At 40.6% G+C, this 22,231-nt stretch overlaps 3 protein-coding genes across 7 annotated transcripts in view; 1 reads left to right on the forward strand and 2 right to left on the reverse strand.

The window, feature by feature from the left end:
* adamts7 (ADAM metallopeptidase with thrombospondin type 1 motif 7) overlaps positions 1 to 1,588 on the forward strand; it is an 82,599-nt gene extending 81,011 nt beyond the window's left edge. The window contains exon 24 of the mRNA XM_088992077.1: positions 803 to 1,588. Coding sequence (XP_088848203.1) covers positions 803 to 978 — 176 coding nt within the window. The 3' untranslated portion in view covers positions 979 to 1,588. The remainder of the gene's footprint in view (positions 1 to 802) is intronic.
* Positions 1,589 to 2,764: 1,176 nt separating this feature from the next.
* On the reverse strand, positions 2,765 to 13,842 carry calml4a (calmodulin like 4a). Of its 2 annotated transcripts, XM_088992089.1 has the most exons (6): positions 13,744 to 13,842; positions 13,640 to 13,670; positions 13,255 to 13,395; positions 12,933 to 13,121; positions 9,387 to 9,495; positions 2,765 to 3,856 (listed from the first exon to the last, which is right to left on the reverse strand). In XM_088992089.1, the coding sequence occupies exons 1-5, from the start codon at positions 13,744 to 13,746 to the stop codon at positions 9,398 to 9,400; spliced, it is 462 nt and encodes a 153-aa protein (XP_088848215.1). In that variant the 5' UTR covers positions 13,747 to 13,842; the 3' UTR covers positions 2,765 to 3,856; positions 9,387 to 9,397. The 2 variants fall into 2 exon arrangements, with proteins under 2 accessions (XP_088848215.1, XP_088848214.1); XM_088992088.1 differs by having other exon boundaries at positions 2,765 to 9,495.
* A 658-nt stretch (positions 13,843 to 14,500) lies between these two features.
* Positions 14,501 to 21,186, reverse strand: cln6a (CLN6 transmembrane ER protein a). 4 transcript variants are annotated; one of them, XM_088992087.1, is made up of 8 exons: positions 21,020 to 21,186; positions 19,650 to 19,767; positions 19,446 to 19,544; positions 19,064 to 19,252; positions 17,541 to 17,699; positions 16,994 to 17,049; positions 16,422 to 16,541; positions 14,501 to 14,597 (listed from the first exon to the last, which is right to left on the reverse strand). In XM_088992087.1, exons 1-8 carry the CDS (start codon positions 21,079 to 21,081, stop codon positions 14,582 to 14,584), a joined length of 819 nt encoding a protein of 272 aa, XP_088848213.1. In that variant the 5' UTR covers positions 21,082 to 21,186; the 3' UTR covers positions 14,501 to 14,581. The 4 variants fall into 4 exon arrangements, with proteins under 4 accessions (XP_088848213.1, XP_088848212.1, XP_088848210.1 ...); XM_088992086.1 differs by lacking the exons at positions 14,501 to 14,597; positions 21,020 to 21,186 and adding exons at positions 14,604 to 16,303; positions 20,869 to 21,005; XM_088992084.1 differs by lacking the exon at positions 14,501 to 14,597 and adding an exon at positions 14,606 to 16,303.
* Positions 21,187 to 22,231: the final 1,045 nt, after the last annotated feature.

Genomic DNA, 22,231 nt, shown 5'->3' on the forward strand with positions numbered 1-22,231 from the left:
CATGTTTCCCCTTTTTTCACGTAGCATGATTCCGACTTGATCTTGGTTTCACTCACTAGTGCTTTCTACTATCTTTGTGACTGCTTTATTTCCTGTATATAATGGCTGTCCATGTTTCCATGCTCTTTGTTACAGCTTCAGCTGTTGTTAAAGCGCAATATAAATCAATATGGATTGTATTGTATTTTTTCATGTATGCCCAACAATGAATGCAACGTCGAAAAAAGCCAGACAACCCCAAGCAGACGATACATACATTGATCCTATTAGATTTACTTTTTTGTCAGAACTCCCAAACTAGTCAAGGAAAACGTCTCTAATATGGACTTGGAAATACTTTCAATCATGGATTGCAATCCTATAAGGCCTTTAAAGTGTTCCAATATCTTCAAAAAACAGCGCTAACTCTGAGTAGCTCATTAAGTGCTTCGAAATATTTGAGTTTTCTTCTTTTAAAGCCATCAAGTCCCCTCCCCCTGCCCGCTGGCCTCCAGATTTTGAATTCTAACAGGGAAGAGTGGGTCTTTTATTTTTTTTCTGGGCACTTTGGATGAGAAGTATGGAAATGCCTGTTGAGAGCCACTTCATAATGTGACAAAAAAAACATAGAAAGCAATAAGTGGCACAATGATAGCCACAATATGAAAAGAGCTTACTTTTTTAATGTATTTTTTCAACTGACTTTTTTCTTATGCAACTGCAAACTTGGTTGTCTTTGAATTCCCAGGTCAACCATCAAGGTTGTACCACATTTCTATCCATTTGGTCTCAAATTTCACCACCGTGTCTTTTCCCCAAACAGGAGAAGTTTGTCTCCGTGATCGTCTCACATCTCGCTTCTGTGAGACTCTGCAGTGGTTGGGCCGTTGCCAATTGCCCAATGTGCAAATGCAGTGCTGCAAAACTTGCAAGCGACAGCCAGGCCGGACCGGCAGCATCAGTCAGCTATCAGTTACCAGCAAGGCAACCACTTATTGATGAAATGAGGATTTTTGGCACCTCAACAGACTTTGCCGGCTGAACTGTGCAGTCATGGAGGGAATGTAAATATTTTGCTTCACATTGTTGATAATACATTGCCCAGAATGGCAAAAAATGTCACTGACAAAAGGCTACAGAAGATGGCGCCCTCCCATCAATGTACGTAGCCTGCCTAGAATATACAAACACCCACGTGTGTGTGTGTGTGTGTGTGTGTGTGTACATACACACGTATACACATACACACGCACTCGCGCACAGTGAATGTGTTTGTGTGTGACTATGTACACGTACACGCACACACATGCATATGTATATGAATGTGTATATGTGTTTGTGTGTGAGTATGTGTATATACAGTAAAGTCTCGTTATATCGATATCGGATATATCGATAGTCCCGGTTATATCGATACTATTTCTATGCACGCACGGAGAAAATTACATGCAAACAGGGTCGGATATATCGATAGTCCCGGTTATATCGATAGTCCCGGTTATATCGATATTTTTTCGGGCTCCCTTGAATATCGATATAACGAGACTTTACTATATATATATATATATATATATATATATATATATATATATATATATATATATATATATATATATATATATATATATATATATATATATACAAACAACTAGAGAAACAGCTGTTACTGTTTTTTTTTTTTTTTTTTTTTTTTTGTTTTTTGCGGTTGCAGGCACAATATGACTGAATTCATAAATTAAATGTGTACGTTTGCATGAATGAGGTGCTGACATTCCACATGTGTCTCGGTCATAAGATGCAAGACAGCTTATTTGATGTCAAAATGAGTTTCCAAATTTTGAGTCATTTAAAATATCATCATTGGAGTCCATAGTTCTCAAACTCAATGTTCTCAATGCAAGTGATAGTACAAGGTTAATGTATGACCACTGCACTACACTTAAAAGCAATATTTAATGTTGCTCAAGGAAAGTCCAAGAATCTTTCAGGGACGATGGGATGATGACAACAAACCACCACTCTAACGTAGCCTTGGACATTCTTTTAAAATACATGTAGTAATGTTTCCTCTGAACGACCATATTTTCCAGTGTATGAAGCACGCCTAAAAGCCTTCATTTTCTTTAAAACCATTGACCCTGAACCCAATATGTGAAGTAATATTGAGTCACAACAGTTGTCAGAAAGCTGAGTTCTAGTCTATTACTAAAGTTTAACTGAACTAGATAAGAAAACAACTATTCGTCCCACATTGGGGAAATTTCCAGCAGCAAAATTGAAGTGGGTGGCCGTTGAAAAGAGAAACAAAGTATTGCATGCCCAAAAATAAATGTCTCAGAGAAACAACTGCACGCAGTACAGAATTCAGTATAAAATCTAAATGTAAACATATATGCAACAGCATATCTGCTGCATAAAATGGCTGTGCTATTAAAAATATGGATGGGGTGAGTCCAGATTTTCACGTTTGTTTATTCAGCGTATATTTGATCGTTTTGTTGACATTCCCTTTAGGGCAGCACAGTCAGTGTATTATAATGCCTTATGTATGGCAAAACTTTTAAAATACGTCATTCGTTGAAAGTGTGCTTTATAATGTGATGTTCCTTATACTGTGTATGGAAAAAGTTTTAAGATACACAGTACGCCTTAAAATCTGGTGTGCCTAATCGTGAAAAAAATATGGTAGTTATTAATCACTTAATCAGTTTATTTATTTGGAATCACGAACATCTGGAGGAAACTGTCACCCTTATGTGGCATGTAACAAAATATTATATATATAATTTTTGTGTATATATATATATATATATATATATAGCCCATTTTCTGAAACAAAATTGACAACTGCAAAAACTCAGACCCAATTCTCTTTCTGTCAGTTTGTTTTGAAGGTTTTTGATGCAGCACAAAAAAACAGAAATACACAGTCGTGTTTATTAATGGCAAATGATAACAGCCTGCCATGAATCAAACATTATATAGAAAAGAAAACCACCGGGTCAAAACCCAAAATTCCAAACTCACTCTAAATGTATGTACTCTAAATATACATATTTCATACATTCATTCTGAAGGTCATTTGGGTTTGGACTGCAATTTCCTGCGAATCTCAGTTGTCGATAACCATCACTGGTTTGATGTCACAGGTCAAATAGAAATACATCTCATTTGTCTGTCAGCTGTTAGGTTTTATTTGTTCTTGTCATTTAATTTCATTGTATTCTGAATATTAATGGCTCCTTATACTTTAACATGGACTTGACAGGAACATGTATCATCAATTATTCTATCCGGCGAAACCAAATGAAACGCAATTAACTTGAAGCTGTGTTCCAATTTTGGAAGTGTATTTTCTCAGCCCCCGGGATTGTGATTTTGTTTTAACTCAAGGGAACAGCTTTAAAAAAAATGCGCATCCACAGCAATAACATTTCAATCTTGCTGTGGTGGTCTCTGCACACGTCTCAGGTTATCTTACATCTTCCGTTGGTGCTGGCATTGGTGCTAATGTTACTAAGTGTTCATATATGTGTGCTTTGCCGAATGCGAATTTGTTCACAGCAAAAGAATCAAGTGGCTTGAATCTGACGTATCAACAAATAACTTGGTCAGTTTGTCTCGTGAGCTGCAATAAAAACATTTCCCCCCACTGCTTCTTTCTTATTTTTGTCAAGTATGCATTTATGGCATGATGATGATTTCATCACTTTGCTGCTGTGAAATGTAAATTTCTCCACTGTGAGACTAATAAAGGCATATCCAATCCAATCCAATCCAATACATGAATATGTTATTGTATTACAAAATAGAAAAGCAACCTGCAGTGGAAAGGTGCCATGAAAGGGCCACTGGGCTGGGAGGAGAAATGATTTTCCTAAAACAGAAAAAAAATCCATGAAAAAAATCATTGGAAGACAAAAAAAGTAATCACAATGCATCTTTAAAAAGGGTTCAGATGATCGTGTCACCGAGTGTAGTCTGTGGAAAAGTACATTATACATTCCCACAAATTGTTTAGAAAATAAAACATCAGATGAGGGTATTGCAAAATGGACCAATTGTAATTTAAACCAATCTGACATGTAAACACTAAACGGAATCTTCTTTTTCATGAATTAAGGGGAGAATTCCAGGCGTGACCTTAATGCTGCAAGATTCACTTTGCTGAGATATAATTCGTCCAGTTTTACTTTCACACAATCCACTTAGGTAAGGGGTCGGGAACCTATGGCTCGCAAGCCATATATGGCTCTTTTGATGATTGCATATGGCTCGCCGATAAAACTATATATATATATATATATATAGAGAGAGAGAGAGAGAGAGAGAGAGAGAGAGAGAGAGAGAGAGAGAGAGAGAGAGAGAGAGAGAGAGAGAGAGAGAGAGAAGCGGCTGGATAGCTCAGTTGATAAGGCATCAGTTTGGCATATGGGAGACGAGGGTTCGAATCCCACTTGTGGCAGAGAAAATGAGCAGAAATGAGCACAATGGGCAAGACCCTTCACGCTAATGCCTACCTCATACAATGATGAGAGACTCAGACATCGCCCGGCCAAACAAGGTCTGCGTCAGGTGCTGGGGAACCAGAGCACCCTGATGAAAAATGGGCTACTGGAACAAAGCGGAGATGGACGAGATGCGATAACAAGGCTCTGTTGGAATGCTACTACTCAAGCAACCCTAGTCAGAGGGGTTACATGCGGAGAATGGGGGCTGAATGGTTACTTCGAAACCCACAGTCACGGTTGACCACGAAACAACTAGTAGCTCAGTGTTCCAATATCCACAAACGGCAATTGCTATCACAACTTGAGATTGATGAGGTACAACACAAATTCCGAGGTGAAGGGCCCCAGGCTGCCACATCACAGGAAGATGTTCAACCAGAGACTGGGAGGCAAGCCCCAATGAATAATGAGATTGGGAAGCCAGCCCCAATAAATGAAATGCTGAGCGAGGCAGCAAATGACCTGAGAGGTAAGATCATGGCAAGAATGAAAACTGGGCAACGAAGGCACCGATTACAACGGCTATGTGAAGTACCACCTGAAAGTCTCATGGAAACTGTGAATGCAGCACTGAGAACGATCCCGACCGGAACGATCACGGAAACCAATGAGCTGATATACACCTCAGCATCAGTGATCCTAGACATGCTTGGCTACAAGAGCAACCATGAGAACCACGAGATTCATTACCCACCATGGAAAAGACGGTTGGAGGCCAAGATCAAGGCGGCTCGGAAAGATGTGAGTCAATTGACGGAGACCCAGAGAGGTGTGAATAAAAGGCCAATACCCAAGAGGTACATGCAGATAACCATACCTGAAGCACTTGAAACTGCCAAACAAAGGCTCCAGGCCTTGGCCAGTCGCCTAAAGAGGTACACGAAAGAGAATGAGGCCAGAAGAATAAACAGGCTGTTCGCAACACAACCTGCGAAAGTGTACGCTCAGTGGCAGGGTTCTAACAGCAGAGCAGACCCTCCAAGGCTGGAAACTGAAAGATACTGGAAAGAAATGGGAGAAGGAGGTCGCACATAACAGCAGTGCACAATGGCTGGTGACTCTGAAAGAAGAGCACAGCAACCTCCCTGAACAGAACCCAGTTACCATCACAGCGGCAGATATACAAGGAAGAGTCTCAGGTATGAAAAACTGGAGGGCACCAGGCCCGGATATGGTCCACACCTACTGGCTAAAGAAACTCACAGCTCTCCACGAGCGCCTAGCAGCACAAATGAACCAGCTGCTGATGGATGGGACTCACCCAGGATGGCTAACCGAAGGGCGAACAATCCTGATCATGAAGGATTCCTCAAAGGGTGCAGTTCCTACCAACTATCGGCCAATAACCTGTCTCTCCACAACATGGAAGCTCATGTCAGGCATCATTGCGGCTAAGATAAGTGGACACATGGATCAATACATGAGCAAAGCACAGAAAGGCATTAGTAGAGATACTAGAGGTGCCAAACATCAGCTGCTGGTTGACAGAACAGTCGCTCAAGACTGCAGGTCCCGACATACCAACCTGCCTGGATTGATTACAAGAAAGCATATGACTCGATGCCACACACATGGATCAATGAATGCTTGGAGTTGTATAAGGTCAACAGGACCCTGAGAGCCTTCGTTGCAAACTCGATGAGGATGTGGAAAACCACACTTGAAGCCAATGGCAAGCCACTAACGCAAGTGTCCATCAAATGTGGCATATACCAAGGTGATGCACTCTCCCCACTGCTGTTTTGCATAGGACTGAACCCCCTCAGCCATATAATCGCCAAGACAGGCTATGGATAGCGCCTCAGAAATGGAGCTACGATCAGTCACCTCCTCTACATGGATGACATCAAGCTGTATGCTAAGAGCGAAAGGGACATAGACTCCCTGATCCACACAACCAGGATCTACAGCAGTGACATTGGGATGTCATTCAGGCTGGAGAAATGTAGTCGGATGGTGACTAAGAGGGGCAAGATAGTCCACACTGAAGGGGTCTCACTCACTGAAGGAACAATAGCAGACATTGAAAACAGCTACAAGTACCTCGGTATACCACAGGCCAATGGCAACCTCGAATTAGCAACAAGGAAAGCGGCTACGACCAAATACCTCCAGCGGGAGAGGCAAGTCCTCAGAAGCCAGCTCAATGGCAAGAACAAGACCCGGGCAATAAACAGCTATGCCCTGCCAGTGATCAGATACCCTGCAGGAATAATAAGGTGGCCAAAGGAAGAGATTCAGACCACGGATGTTAAGACCCGAAAACTCCTCACCATGCACGGAGGGTTCCATCCCAAGTCTGTCTACAAGTCTACACCCTGAGACTGTACACAAGCCGTAAGGAAGGAGGCCGGGGACTAGTGAGTGTGAGAGCCACTGTCCAGGATGAAACATCCAAGCTCCATGAATACATCAAAGAGAAGGCTCCAACGGATGATGTACTCAGAGAATGTCTCAGTCAATGGGGAACAGAGGATGAGGTGCTGGAAGAGGGACAATCATGGGAGGAAAAGCCCCTACACGGGATGTACCACCGAACCATAGCAGAAGTGGCTGATCTCAAGAAGTCCTATCAGTGGCTAGAGAGGGCTGGCCTAAAGGACAGCACAGAGGCACTCATCCTGGCTGCCCAAGAGCAGGCCCTGAACACCAGAGCCATAGAGGCAGGGATATACCACACCAGACAAGACCCAAGGTGTAGGTTGTGCAAAGAGGCACCTGAGACAATCCAACACGTAACTGCAGGGAGTAAGATGCTGGCAGGGAAAGCCTACATGGAGCGCCATAACCAGGTGGCTGGCATAGTCTACCGAAACATCTGTGCGGAGTATGGACTGGAAACCCCAAGGTCAAAATGGGAAACAACTCCCAAGGTGGTGGAGAATGACCGAGCAAAAATCCTGTGGGACTTCCAGATACAGACTGACAAGATGGTAATGGCCAACCAACCAGATATCGTGGTCATAGATAAAGGGGAAAGGAAAGCCGTTGTCGTGGATGGAGCGGTCCCGAGTGATGGGAACATCAGAAAGAAGGAACATGAGAAACTCGAGAAATACCAAGGGCTCAGAGAGGAGCTGGAGAGAGCCTGGAAGGTAAAGGTGACAGTCGTGCCTGTGGTGGTCGGAGCACTTGGGGCAGTGACCCCCAAACTCGACGAGTGGTTGCAACAGATCCCGGGAACAACATCGGATATCTCGGTCCAGAAAAGCGCAGTGCTGGGAACAGCACGGATACTGCGCAGAACCCTCAAGCTTCCTGGCCTCTGGTAGAGGACCCGAGCTGAAATGGGGACAGACACCACCCATTGTGGGTGAGACGAGGATTTTTTTTGATTTTTTTTTATATCCCGTTGGGGCTGCAGTTGGCGGAAAGCGCAATTTTGATTGGTTGACACTGGCCGTCAGTCGAAACAGGTAAACGCCCCTTTAATTGAGCCCCACGAGTGCACTTCAGCTTGAATGCACCTGAGCATTAGCCTTTGAGGAGAGAAAATGTTCTGATTCTAATTTCCAATGAAACAACACCATCGATGAAGTGAGATTTTAACAAGCCCCATGTTAACGTTAGCATCAACATACTTCTGGGAGAAGTATATTGCAGATAGCAAGTGTGGAAGCTTATGAGCTGTGTGCAGGCTATCTAGCAGTAACTTCGCCTCTGAACCCGCAAGTTGAATTTCATTCCGATCGTTTGCCTGGATTTTTACTAATCACGAGGAACAGAAAACCATTCATGTTAACGGTGAGTACTATCACAAAGTTATTTTAAATAATACATTCTGATATTTTGTTGAAAAGTGGCCGCGCGTGTTTGCGTGTGTGTGTGTGTGTGTGTGTGTGTGTGTGTGTGTGTGTGTGTGTGTGTGTGTGTGCGCGCACACGCGCGCGTTTGCGTGGGCTCGCGCGCACGCCCGTGTGTGTGTGTGCGCGCGTGGCTCTCGCTGAAGAACATTTCTAAATATTTTACTTTTATGGCTTTCTTAGTCAAAAATGTTCCCGACCCCTGACTTAGGTATTTGATGAACGAGGAACACAACTGCAATAAAAAAAAAAAATAGACACACTCCTGCTTTAATTTCATGTTTCAGCGAAATGAAAATAAAATCAAATAAAATTAGACCGAACACACACTATTGTTCCAAAAGGGTAGATTCAACAGTGTGGTGTATTGATGATTTCATCCGCTTCACCAACCAAGGAAGAAAATGCGCGTGTCCATGGAAACAAGTTTTAGCATGTGCATATCATGAAAATGATTGAAAACAGTCAGTACTTTTGTTATACATAAAACATTGAATGGTTCCAAGACCCCCTGCAATGTACCGTGCTGGTTGGGAAACACGGCCTGAAATTTTGGATTCTACCTGGGTCCTTTTGTAAAATAAACCTCTTCATTTAGATGATAATGATGGCAAGACTTTATCTCAACATGGATTTGGATTTGCCTTTATTAGTCTCGCTGTTGGGTTATTTTTTATCGTTCGCCCTTGGTTCATTGCTTCGACGGGTGTTGATGGAGATCGATGGTTAAATCATCAGGGAGCCAGGACTTGAACAGAAAGTTGGTTTAATTTGGGAGAGCTGGAGACATTGCAGTGTCGCGGAGGAGGGAGTGCATGGAGAGAGAGAGACGAACGGGCTGCAGGAGTATTTATGCGGCGCATAGTAATGACGCGACAGGATGTGACGTAATAAAAATGCGACATCGTGTAAAGGAAGGCAGGATATGACATACGAGGAAGTTCAAAATGTAAACAAAGATTACAGAGCGATGTTTAGAGATGTTTGTATGGCGAATTACCCTAACACTCGCAGTGGAGAAATTTACATTTCACAGCAGCAAAGTGATGAAAGGAATGAAAGTAGAAAAACAAAATACATGCTTATTCCTCACACTGGCTGAGATCAATAATCCACAGGTGGCAAAGTAACCATTTCGGTAAATTCTTCGTAGTTCACAACTCCATTTGGCTTTATGTTTGCTTCTTTGAACAGCTCGTCCACTAGAAAAAGAAAACAGAAAATAGCGTTCAAAGAATGTTCCAAAAGACTGCACAATGATAGATTATAGTATGTCAAAACGGCCCTTCCATTTAGTATCTTCTTTCAATTCAACTATTTTCACTTTCACATAGAAGGCAACAACTCGATTTCAACCAATCAAGAGCCCAGAGTGTGTCGAGCGGCAGTCTGCAAGGACACTGGGAACGCAATGAAATGTGTCCTAAATTGAAACAAATGGCTTGGTGGAAACCGTGACTCACGTTTATTTAATGTAAACTTCACTGTACCAACACAGCATCGCATGAATAAACTTTAAATCCACTGTGGAGTCCCTGATTTCCTGCCATAGACAATGTCATTTTCTCACACTAATTTTTAGCCTTCAGTTTGACATTTTAACACATTGATTATTTTGGATCTTTCTTTTCCGTTTGGCTAAATCAGGAAAACAGTGAGTCACTGTAATAACCAATTTTTAGGAACAATAATCAGTCTGAACATGACTGAATTATATGTCAGTTTCCTCCATATTTTAAATCGTATTTCAAGTGACTTTTGTGCTTTCTATATAGGCATATATATATTTTTCAAAGTCCCAAATGTGTGATGTTCTTAAAATGTTTGAAACAATCGACATGTTCTCATCGAGTGTCAACTGCAGAGCATATAGTCTGACAGCAATTCTTTTGACAGGCTGAGTCATGTCAGAATTTTCAGCATCATCTAGTTGCCGAAACAGGATTAGTAAGGATTAGTAATGCTGATGGATTAGTAATGCTGATGAAGTGATACCAGAGCAAATAGGGCAGTCAGGCCAGTTGTTAGTCGGGACAATAGGAACAGTGGTGTGGCAGGGAGTAGTCCTCTGCTCCCCCCAACCTGAGAGCAGTGACCTATCATAGCAGAGTCCGGCACCGCCATGTCTGGACAGTAGGGATATACATAGGGCTGAAACTACCAGTAAGACTTTAGTTTGCTGACAAAGTTTCTTGGATGAGAAGCAAAATGTCCGACACCTTCAAAGAAGTACAGATGACGTCTGAAGAAACCTTTTCATCGATGTACCACTCCTGTACGACTGAGAGCTTACACAGACGTAATCAGTGCATGAAAATATGACTGAAAAAAGAAGCAGAGTAGACATACAGTACTTTTAGAGCTTTGGAAAATGGATGTCTGTTCCTTAAAGGACAAACGGTACATTACACTGAACTTGATGAAGAGGAGAAGCAATCAATACAGATAATAAACAAAATACAATCAAGTAATCAATTGCCATTACCAGCAAATGGACATCATGGAAGCTTTGCAAACCGAGGCATGCATCATGTTACTTTGTGAGAAAATATGGATGAAGTCTTGGAGAAGAAAAGATAGCCACACATTGAGTGTCAATCGTCTGTGTGACAAACAAGATGTGTATTCATACTTTCAGAACTTTTCATTCTAATGGCATGAATTCAGACGTCACATAGTACATAGTAAATTCCTTTTTGAAAATGTACTCTAAAACAAACATGCAGACACATGCACCGCATCGTGCAGCTCTGCGTGCAATGCTTCATCATGCATCTGTGAAACTTGAGTCCTCAGTTCGTAAAAGTATCAGCCCGTCTATTTCACTGTCATTTAAGATGCAAGGAATTGAGCATGTGTTGAAAAGTCATCTTGGACGCTCAGCGGCTCGCTTGGGAAAGCGCCTCTCATCATAGATCACCCAACATCACCACAGCAGAGTCGTGTCTTACTGAAAACGTCTCCTACAAAGTTTACTTAATGCAGAGATGAAGAAGCATCTTGGATAAGAAGTGAAACGTCCGACACCTTCAAAGAAGTACAGATGACGGCTGAAGAAACCTTTTCATCGATGGACCACTCCTGTACGACTGAGAGCTTACACAGATGTATTATTATTATTATTATTATTATTATTATTATTATTATTATTATTATTATTATTATTATTATTATTATTATTACTTGCACCAACAAATAAAGTAGAGCCCAATTAACATGAACTGGTCTATATAGGGAAAACAAAACTTGTTTTTTAAGTGAGACTAAAGGCAGCACACATCCAAAAGTAGTTTGATTTTATTATAGTTTCATTTGAGTTGGACTGGTATTTTCATTTTGTGAAATGGAAAAAAATAAATACATTTTGCAGGGGGGTTGACATTTTGTCATTTGACATTTTGAGGAGACTGTCTTCAGTTATGTCGAGCAGTGACGTGCAGTCAGGGGAGGCAGGTGAGGCCGTGCCTCACCTGTCATCATGGAAATATCAAATGAAAAAATAAATTAAACAGTGATCTTTATTTAGTGATTTGTACTTTAAAGTTTTTTTCCATTTAACTTCACCATTTTGGGATTTTTTTTTCAAAGTCGCGAGCGGTGAGGCAGCAGCCGGCTGAGACTCACCATGGATTGCGCAATCACTATGCTAACTGTGCTGGCTTGCTCTGCAGTGAGACCGCATTGCTGTCCCTCTGCATATCGCTATTAAAGTGTTCACACACACTTCTACAGTTTAGCTGGTGTGTATAATGTACAGTCACTGTACATTATAAACACTGTAGTACAGTGTTTATTTTATTTTATTTTTATCAAAACTGTGTGCTTAGGTGAGGCACACAGTTCTCCTGCCTCATGACAGGGGGTCGCTGGTGATTCCAGAGGATCCTGCGACCCCTCAGCTGCAGAATAATAGAATTAGTGACAGCAAGCTACAGTAAACAGTTAGCAAGTTAAGTGCAACAATCCAGTCATTTTTTCGTGTTGCTTTGCCTTATTTTCAGAATGGAGGATTACATATCTAAATTGAAATATTTTTTCAAAACTGGACTTTCAATCAAAGCAGGAGATAATAATTAAAAGAAGACCAACAGCTTCTCAGCTTTTTGGCCCAAAAGGATCTCATTGAAAGTATTCCTGAGGCGACAAAGTTGCTCCAGCTCGTGCTCACTGTTCCAGCTTCTACAGCATCAGTGGAGCGGTCATTGTCAGCACTGAAATGACTGAAAACATACAGTCGGAACAGGACGACTTTCTTCATTGGCAGTGATCTCCATTGAGACAGAGAGACTTTTAAAACTGAAGAAAGATAAGGAAGGCTTCGACAAAGAAGTTATCGATGCCTTTCATCAGAAGGAGCGGTGATCATAATCTAACAAGTAGCGCATAGACTTCATTTATAAGTAAAGGTAACACGATAATAACATTTTTTTAAATTATTTTTTTCTAAGCTACAGTTTGTATATATAAAGAATGCTGACATGACATTTTAAACAAAACATGTTAACTGTCCCCAATCAAATGGTGAATAAGCTGCACTGTAGAGTTCATATGTTTGCAAATGTGACTGTGATGACGTCAGTGCCTCACCAGCCATGAATCTCACCGCACGTCGCTGATGTCGAGTGCATATTTTTCTTACCTTCTTTGACAGTAAGTTTCTCTCCTAACATGGTGAGCTTGGCTCTCAGCTCTGAGGCTTGAATGTATCCTTTCTTCTGTTTGTCGGTCATCCTCAGGGCTTGAAGAATTTCTGTCTTTGGGTCTTCCTGTTGTATTTGCCGGTGCATCATGGTGAGGAATGTAGAGAAGTCCAGACTCGCTGACTTTTCTAGATCATAACAAAACAATTTAGATGTACAGTACTTTGTATGTTCAAGTGAAATAGCTACGGACAAGCTTGAGTCACTGCACAAATATGTTTGGCGAAGTTAATTACTCTTGTTATTTGGTTGCTTGATTACCCATTTTGTGAACTTGAAGATGTCTATCAATTTCACCAAGTGTGGGGCTGGTACCAAGGCAGCGCATAACTGTGATCAGGTCCTTGACATCAATTTTTCCCTTTTGTTTCTTGTCATACAATGAAAAGCACTCCTTGAACTCTGAAAAGAAAATTCCGTCGTAACCGATGTCAACAGTTTCATTCCATTCAAAAGTGTCTGTAATCCAACAAGTTTACTTGCGGAAGTGACGGGCATTCGATATCACACATTATTTCTATTTCACTGCAGACTGCCGCGCAGCAGTTGATGTAACACAATTTGTAAGGGTGCACTTGAATGTCCCCTTCAAAGATTATTTTGTGCAAGATAAGAGGGAAAGAATTATGCTGCACAGCAATCTTACCATTGATTTGAGCCGGTGTAAAGAATTTTGCCTGTGTGATGAAAGAACAAGGTCCAATTAAAAACCTACGCTGGTCTTTGAAAATCTACCACATTTGTTCTTACCATTTGAAAGTACTTGGGTTTCTTTCCAGGAAGAATAAATTTATTCCCTGAGGTCTGTCCGTCCACCTGGTTAAAGTCCAACACCACCACCCTGTAAGTAATTTAATACGTGTTGCTGTGGAAACACAGATACCAGATCCAAGCTGCAGTTTAACCCTATTCCTTCCAAGCTAGCGACAAGAACAACAGTTCAAATGTTCAACAAATACGTGATGTACATTTGAGTTTGAATGAAAACAGATGGATAATTGAAAAAAAAGATGGACATGAAATTAATATTAATGAAAATTGCAGATTCATTATTATCATCATGTCCCTCGTGCATGTTGCAGTGGTATACTCTCCTGACTTTCACTCAGTGCGCCTGGGTTCAGTTTCCACTCGGTGATGATGTGATTGTGAATATTTGTCTCGATTTGGGCCCAGAAAATGTCTCATGCGCTGTCAACTAAGGTTGGCTCTAGTTTCTTGCAACCCTGAATTGAATAAACTGCATTTAAAAAAAGAAAAACGGATGGTCGGAAATTATTAGGATGTATAATAATGTCAAACCAACATTAACGGTTATCTTGACATCCATCATAAAAAAGTTGAGTGAGTCAACTAAAATCAGTAAGAATCCAAAAACAAAAAAACAATCAATCCATTTATTTTATGCCACTTATCGGGTCAGGTTGTGGGGGCAGCAGCTTGAGCAGGGAAGCCCAGACTTCCCTCTCCCCAGTCACTTCTTCAAGCGCTTCGTGGGGTAACCCGAGGCGTTCCCAGGCCAGCTGGGTGACATAGTCTCTCTAGCGTGTCCTAGGTCCTGCCAGTGAGACATGCCCAGACCACCACCTCAGCAGGGAGGCATCCTAATCAGATGCCCGAGCCAACAAAATGAATCATATTAGAGTTAGGGCAAAATATGCACAATAATTTGGAGCTGGACGATACTGCACATGCTGTTACGTGGTACTAAAATCAAATCTTCTGCCTGTGGTGTGTATTTGAGACTCTTGAGCAGCTCAGTAACTCCCGATACTCCTCGTAAAGAAAGACATCCAGGACAATCATAATCAAATGCCCGAGCCCAATAGTTTAAGGTGGAAACGTTGACTAACTGGTAAATCAAGAGATACACCATTTAGCTCAACTTCATTTAGAGCGCATCAGAATGATTAAGAGTACAGTACACATCACTGCAGACGCGACACCATTCTGCTTATCCATTCTTCCCTCACTCATGAACCAGGTCCCCTACGTAATTATAATCTGTCGGGTCAAAAAATGCGAACAAATTCCAGTGGGTACGGACACCTTTTTCAAGGCACTTTGTATGCAGTATGTCCTGCACATGTAACTGGCATCAATCGTTGTTCCTCCCTTTTAAATAGACACAACGACGTGTTTGCCTAACAATTAACATTAGATATAATAATAATAATAATACATTTTAAGCGCCTTTCAAAGCTCTCAAGGACACTTTACAGTTAGGTTAGATCAACATGGGAGGTTTCGGATGGATACGTGCAATCGCAAAATATACTTAAACACTGCACTGTAAAATTAAACAAATAAAAAAGACAGTGCAGCCTGGTAGTCAAGTGGTTAGCACTTCGACTTCACAGTGCAGAGGTCGTGAGTTCAAGACCCGGTCCGGCCTCCCTGTGTGGAGTTTGCATGTTCTCCCAGGCCCGCATGGGTTTTCGCCGGGTCCCCTGGTTTCCTCCTACATTCCAAAAACATGTATGGCAGGTTGATTGAACACTCAAAATTGTCGCGAGGTGTAAGTGTGAGCGTGAATGGTTGTTTGTCTTTGTGGGCCCTGTGATTAGCTGGCAACTAATTCAGGGTGTCCCCCACCTCGTGCCCGAAGACGGCTTGGATAGGCTCCAGCACCCCGTGCGACCCTAATGAGGATTAAGCAGTCTGGAAAATAGATGGATGGGCAATAAAGACAGTGGCAAATTTGTTAAGAGTTCCGATGTTTTCTTGGGATCAAAGGTTCTTGACAGTAATCCACAACAGCGCTGATTTTGTGGATTCCATTCCTCTTTTATTAATGAGGTCAGCACAGTGGTGAGCAGCCAGGACAATGAGTATTGAATACACAAGCAAACATGGTTTCTGCCTTAACGAGATTTCAAAAACACAATCTGAGAAAAACGGTGAGCAAATTCAACAACAAACACATAATAACTGTAACACATTGTAAAAGAGTAACAGAATTTTGTTCCTTGATCACAGGCTGTTTTCACTGAAAAGAAAGGAGGAAAAAGCAATACAATTTCAAACCAATAGTTTAGATTACTGCTCTTTCATGATATGTAACATGTAGAACGACCAAGGTTCCGGAACATACACTAACCCAGGATACTTTTTGCGCAGCACCGGGTCATTCCATAGATAGACAACCCAGAAGATCAAAAGAAGCACAGTCACACTAAAACTATGGAACAAGAAAAGGCCATTGCTGTCTGGGCTCAGGCCATTATGCCTTTGATAAATTACCAGAATCACCATCGCAAAGAAAGTGAGGAGAAAGAGTTCAGTGATTTGTCCTTCTGTGACCAAGTACCTGCGGTGTTAAAGAAACAAATAAATTCAGGCCACAATTGGACTGCACATTAAAACCACATTAACATTCACAAAAGACAAAACAAATCTACTTTTGAGCGACATGATGAGCAACTGACCAGTAATAGAGTGCACTCGGTCCAAGTAGCAGCTTGCCTGTCAGTGGAATCGTTTGATCTGTAGGCTCCATGAAACAGCCAGTGAAGTAGATGAAGACAGTGACGAAGAAGGGAATATACCTAAAAAAACCAAGGATGGGTTCTTATGAAATGCACTGCACGTGTTATTGTCATAGATTCCCGTTTCCGGGGAATATTTATGCCGAGTTCTACGGTATATTTGTATGAATCCATTCTTTCCCTTTTCATCTTGCATCGCCACAAAGTACCTTATTTTAAATTCCAAGACTGATAGACTGAGAGTTCAAATCTTGACATCAATCTAAGTCAGTGATTCAAGAATATACTGCGCCCCAAAAGATAAAGAACGGTTGCTTGTTCCTCTAATTACACCATGAGATATTTTTTTTCTTCTTGTCTTCTATGTTTTTCTTTTCTTTTTTTCCCAGCCTCACTGTGTCAAATGCTTCACTTTCATGTTGATGGTAAAACACACACGATGAATACACTTTATACACTGTATTAATGTATTGCCATTACGTTATTTTCTCATGAATATCATTGCAACTCACCACATTAAATGTCCCAAGTGTTCATCATAATAGTATAGCAACTCAAAGGAGTCAATCTGTAAATAAACAAGCAGTTAAAATTATTAAAATGTATGTATCATAAATTACACACACCCCAGCCCCCAATAATTAGCACAAATAAATGCAGCGTCGTTGTCTTGAGTAACAGTGACACCTACTGCATTTTCCCTTTTGTGTGTATAGCGGTATAGGAAATGTGACTGTATGATGTTGGATCATGTTCAATTGTGAATCATAAATGATGAATATTGTGATATTTATGACAAAACGTTTCAATCCAAATCTATTACTTTTATATGATCATTATTATTATTATTATGATAGTTATTATTATGGCAATCACTATGGTTTTGTTTATTTGGAAATTTGGAAATACTAATAATTCATTCATTGTCTTTGGGAGTGATCAGATTGGATAGGATCAGGAATGAATATATCAGAGGGACAACTCATATTAGAGGCTTTGGATACAAAGCGAGAGAAGCCAGACTGAGATGGTTTGGACATGTCCAGAGGAGAGAGTTACTATATCGGGAGAAGGATGCTGAGCCTTCAACTGCCAGGCAGGAGACCGAGAGGAAGACCTAATGGATGTTGTCAAAGAGGACATGAAGGTAGCTGGAGTGAGAGATGAGGATGCACAAAACCGGATTAGATGGAGGACACTGATTCGCTGTGGAGATCCCTGAAGGGAAAAGCCGAAAGGAAAAGAAGTCGAGTAGACTGCAGTCACACTTTAGTGTTAATGGAAGACAAAATGCATTGCAGCAGGGCAAAGCTTTCACAATAATAGAATAAACAAAATAAAAAATACAAATACTCTGGGTGGAGACAGTTTTGGGTTTAATGTATATGAAAAGTACCCATTTTTGCTTTGACACTTTCTCTTAGTGTAATCTAATACAATAGTGTGGGTTATATAATTTACTATTTACTTTTTTTTTTGAATTTTTTTAGAACAGTTAGAAAAGGGAAAACATGGTCACATTGAGCTCGTCTGGTCAAGACATCAAAACAAAAACATAGATCATATAACAATCTCAATAAAACGTTTTACATTTCTTACAATTCTATTTACTTTTTTAAACTGTTTTTTTATGGCTAAATGAATAAGAACAGTCCCATACCTTCAAAATCCAATATACCCCACATTATACATTGGAGATTGTTTGAAAGAGGTAATACTAGGTTTGAATGAGCAGGTAATTGTTTTAATGTAGATTCACGACTCATTATTTCAGTAGCTTTCAACTTTGTGCTTACACCCACTCAGATCAGAAAGACAGGTTGCGCACCTTGTAGAACTTTGCATAACCTACAAACCACGGAGGCTTCAGTTTATTTGGAAGAAATGTCTAAACAATTCAAAACCTGAAGTGTGCTGGGTTCGAGCACATTTGATGGAGACTGCTGTGAAATGTAAATTTATCCACTGTGAGACTAATAAAGGCATATCCAATCCAATCCAATCCAATGACTTTAGAAATGTGCGCTGTCCCACACATTAAAAAACACTATTCAGTATTTTAAGTGAATAAGACACAAGCGGACAGACCACTGTCAAGCCAGGCAAATAGATTATATTTGTTAGGATTTACAACAATACACAACTATATTTATAATCTACAAATGAGTGAAATACCAAAGTTATTCAATTAATTTTCACTGGCACTCTCATCAAACAACCAGATTGAAACAATCATTTCTGCCATTTAGTCAACCCTGCGTACCGCCCGAAGACAGCTGGGCAAGGTTCCAATACACCCGCAACCGATATAATAATAATAATAATAATAATAATAATAATAATACATTTTATTTCTAGGCGCCTTTCAAAACTTTCAAGGACAGTTTAGGTAAATTAGGAAATAGATGGATAAGTGGATGTTTTCAGTCATTTCTTCCAATAGTTTCAACAAACAATACTTGATTTTAGCTCAATTTTAGCGACAAAAACAGAACATGTATGTTCTGTCTCATTACTGAATTTGAAAAAAAAAATGGTTTTACATGGCTCACAAGGTTAGCAAAGAATAATCAGAGCCTTACCAGTGAGGCAGGTTTGAGATTTCTCATGATTGGGTTCTCTCTGACAGATAGGTGGAGCTTGTAGCCACTCAGAATTAGTCTGTGGTTGACGGAGTCTCCAACCAGGTGGATGCTGGCTCCCATGACAAAAATAATGATGCAGAGGTACACTGTGGAGCGAGGAGGCGCCCTTGGACTGCGCTCAATCAACTAACAGGAAAAACAAGAAGAGAGTGACCAAATTGTCACAGGTGGACCAAGGAATTTACCTCAGAATCCCATCCAGGTGGCTCTGGGGCTTAATTTCGAATGATGTCATTCCACTCACCATTGATGACGTTTATTGGTATATTTTTTAGATCTGAAGACACATAGGTATTTTGTACAATGTGTTCATACTCACCCGAAGCATGAGGAAAGGTGTTATGACATTGTAGGCCATGTGGAAATAGTCCCCGGCGCTTGGTTTGTTCAGAGGAAACCACTCAAGAGGAAGCAAGATCTATGTACAGAAAACCAAGAAAGCGGCTGTGCTCATTGTTTATGGACAAGTTGACATCACTACAGCAAGGACAAATACAGACAACATGGATTAGTATGTACCTACCATAACAATAGGCCGGCCAAAGTCTAAAATCCAGTTTTGCAGGGTCAGGCAGAACCACAAATCTAAATGGAAGTCTTGCCTTTTCTTCTGTGGCGTGCTCTGCTTGGACCCAAATATGCTGTAAAAACAGGTGGCATTGATACACATTTATTGGATCTTTGGTATATAATTCACCGCTGTAAAGAGATGAAATCTAAAAAAAACACGTAACGTTACTGCATATTTCTATGTCTGTGTGTTGCATGTGTCCATTTGACATAAAGTAAAAAATGGGTTGACCTTAACTTTTTGATCAGTTTTACTCCAGTTAGTGTTTCGCATTTAGTCTATCGTGGATGCATTGATGTGAAACACATTGACAAGACATTTATAGGTGTATAAAACATATAAACTTTAATGGCTTTTTAATGTATTCAAGACACATTAATTGATTTTAAAAATCTGTTTAAATGTATTTTAGACATATTGAAATGTCTTGAATCAAACTAAACTGAGAACACCGATGGGACAACGCTTGAAAGACAGGGCAGACTGAGTTATATCACTTCTTACATTTTAGCTTGCCCATTTATGGATGGATCAATGGGTGGATGGATGGATCGCTATCAAGATAAACACACATCACGTGTGTGTGTATGTTTTTTTAATTGTTTGGACGATGACTGATCACATTGAAGGGAGTCAAAATGGAATATGCTGCAGACCAGGTTTTTCAATGTGGATAAAAGTATTAACCGATTATATGTTGGAATGTTTCCCCAAATGACATTTCAGCACTGGAGGATGTTTTTGGGGGATCCATTGCATAACCATTTAGTCTTTTCAAAGATGTCGTGATTTTGCATGTTGAATTAAAACAGTCATGGATGTCTGACAAAAACAGAACAAATATCTGCTCATGCAAAAGGAACACGACATGTGAGCACTGACAAATGGAACGCTACCAAGTCCACCATGCGCGAATGCAAGAGAACAAAACGACAATAATGATGAGTTCCTTGAGCATTGGTGCTCAAGGAATTTCACAGCTACCAATACCAAGAAAACAGAACTCATACATTACTCAACTTCCATGTTTGTGCAAGGACGTTGCTTTTATTGTAAAATATAAATAAAATGTCTTTGAAACTACACAGACCATAATCAGAAGCATTCAAGAAACGAATGAAGCTCTCACAGACACTAAGATTTGTCAATTGTTCTGAAGAAACAGTATTACGTTTTCGGTCGTGCAATGAAGGATATGCATGAGGTAAATCTTCGCGTGACATCATAGGCGCTTCAACTGCAGTGATGACCCGAGGGCACACAAGCAGCGCCATTATCAGACGTATGTCAACACGGTTTGGACACGTTTCAATCAAACCAACCTATTTTGTGTATTTGTTCGAAAAGTCAAATCGTTCTCCCGACGGTTCCGTATCGTCTGCATAATCGGTGACGTTGCTCTTGGTAAAAAATAAAACAAAATGCGAAACTAAAGCCCGTGTAATTTTTAGTTTCTTTCTTGTCACGAGTGCTTCACTTCCTATTTACTGTCTTGTCCCCGCCCCCGCTGAATTTTTAACCAATCAGCATGCGGTTGAGACGAGTAAGACTGAGTGATTTTTCCGATGCGTGCGTTTGGAATTTGGAATGACAAAAACTCGCAAAAAGAAATTGGTATTCGAGTGAATTCAAACATTTCAACATTAATTAAATCTACATTAATGGCCACACAAAGCCAGTTTTGAATCGGTCATAAAACAGCTGTGTTGTCTAAAACTAACCACTCATCGGCCCATCTCGTAACCACTATTCTGTAAGTACAGCAAGGCAATAAGAAAGCAAGTCACTATTGTTCTGTAACTGCAGCATGGTGAAGCTCATGCCCCATCCACTAGAGTGGCGCAGCGGAAGCGTGCTGGGCCTATAACTCAGAGATTGATGGATAAAACCATCATCTGCTAAACTGTCAATTTTGCAAATTTCCCAATTGTGGGACTATTAAAGGCTTTCTGATTCTGATTCAAATGAAATGGTGGGAGTCCGAGACACATAAAGATCTTACTCATAGGACATTTGCTCAATAACTTACTCAAGAAGTGAAGATGCATGGGGACGATTGAGCAAATTCACAGTCAGTTCATTGATGGCCCTCTTTGAACTCATGGTGTTCATTGCTTTTCTCCTCAGTTGGCTGCCCTTTGGGCAGGTTATCTTTGGTTTACAGTTGTTTGTCATAAACCTTCCATCTCATAAAAGAGAAAAAAACATCCTCTATTGAATTTCAGCAAAGGAAATGACAGAAGCAGTTCATTTAAGGCACTATTGTCTTGTGAATTCCCGGGGGCCAAATCTGGCCCACCACATCATTTTATTTGGCCCCCGAAAGCAAATCTAGCTTTCATGATGCTTGCTAAAGGCCGAATCAACATTTAAAATTGTCCCAGGTAAACCAAAAACACTGTCATTATTTTTAGTTCAAATTTGAAAACTTGTTCATAAATTTGTTGTTGGATTGGATTGGATTAGCCTTTAGTAGTTTCGGAATGGAGAAATTTACATTTCACAGCAGCAAAGTGATGAAAGTCAGAGGAAAG

This window comes from Hippocampus bargibanti, linkage group LG03 (genome assembly GCF_051943395.1).
Source record: "Hippocampus bargibanti isolate YZ-2025 linkage group LG03, ASM5194339v1, whole genome shotgun sequence".
In the NCBI taxonomy this organism is placed as follows: Eukaryota; Metazoa; Chordata; class Actinopteri; order Syngnathiformes; family Syngnathidae; genus Hippocampus; species Hippocampus bargibanti.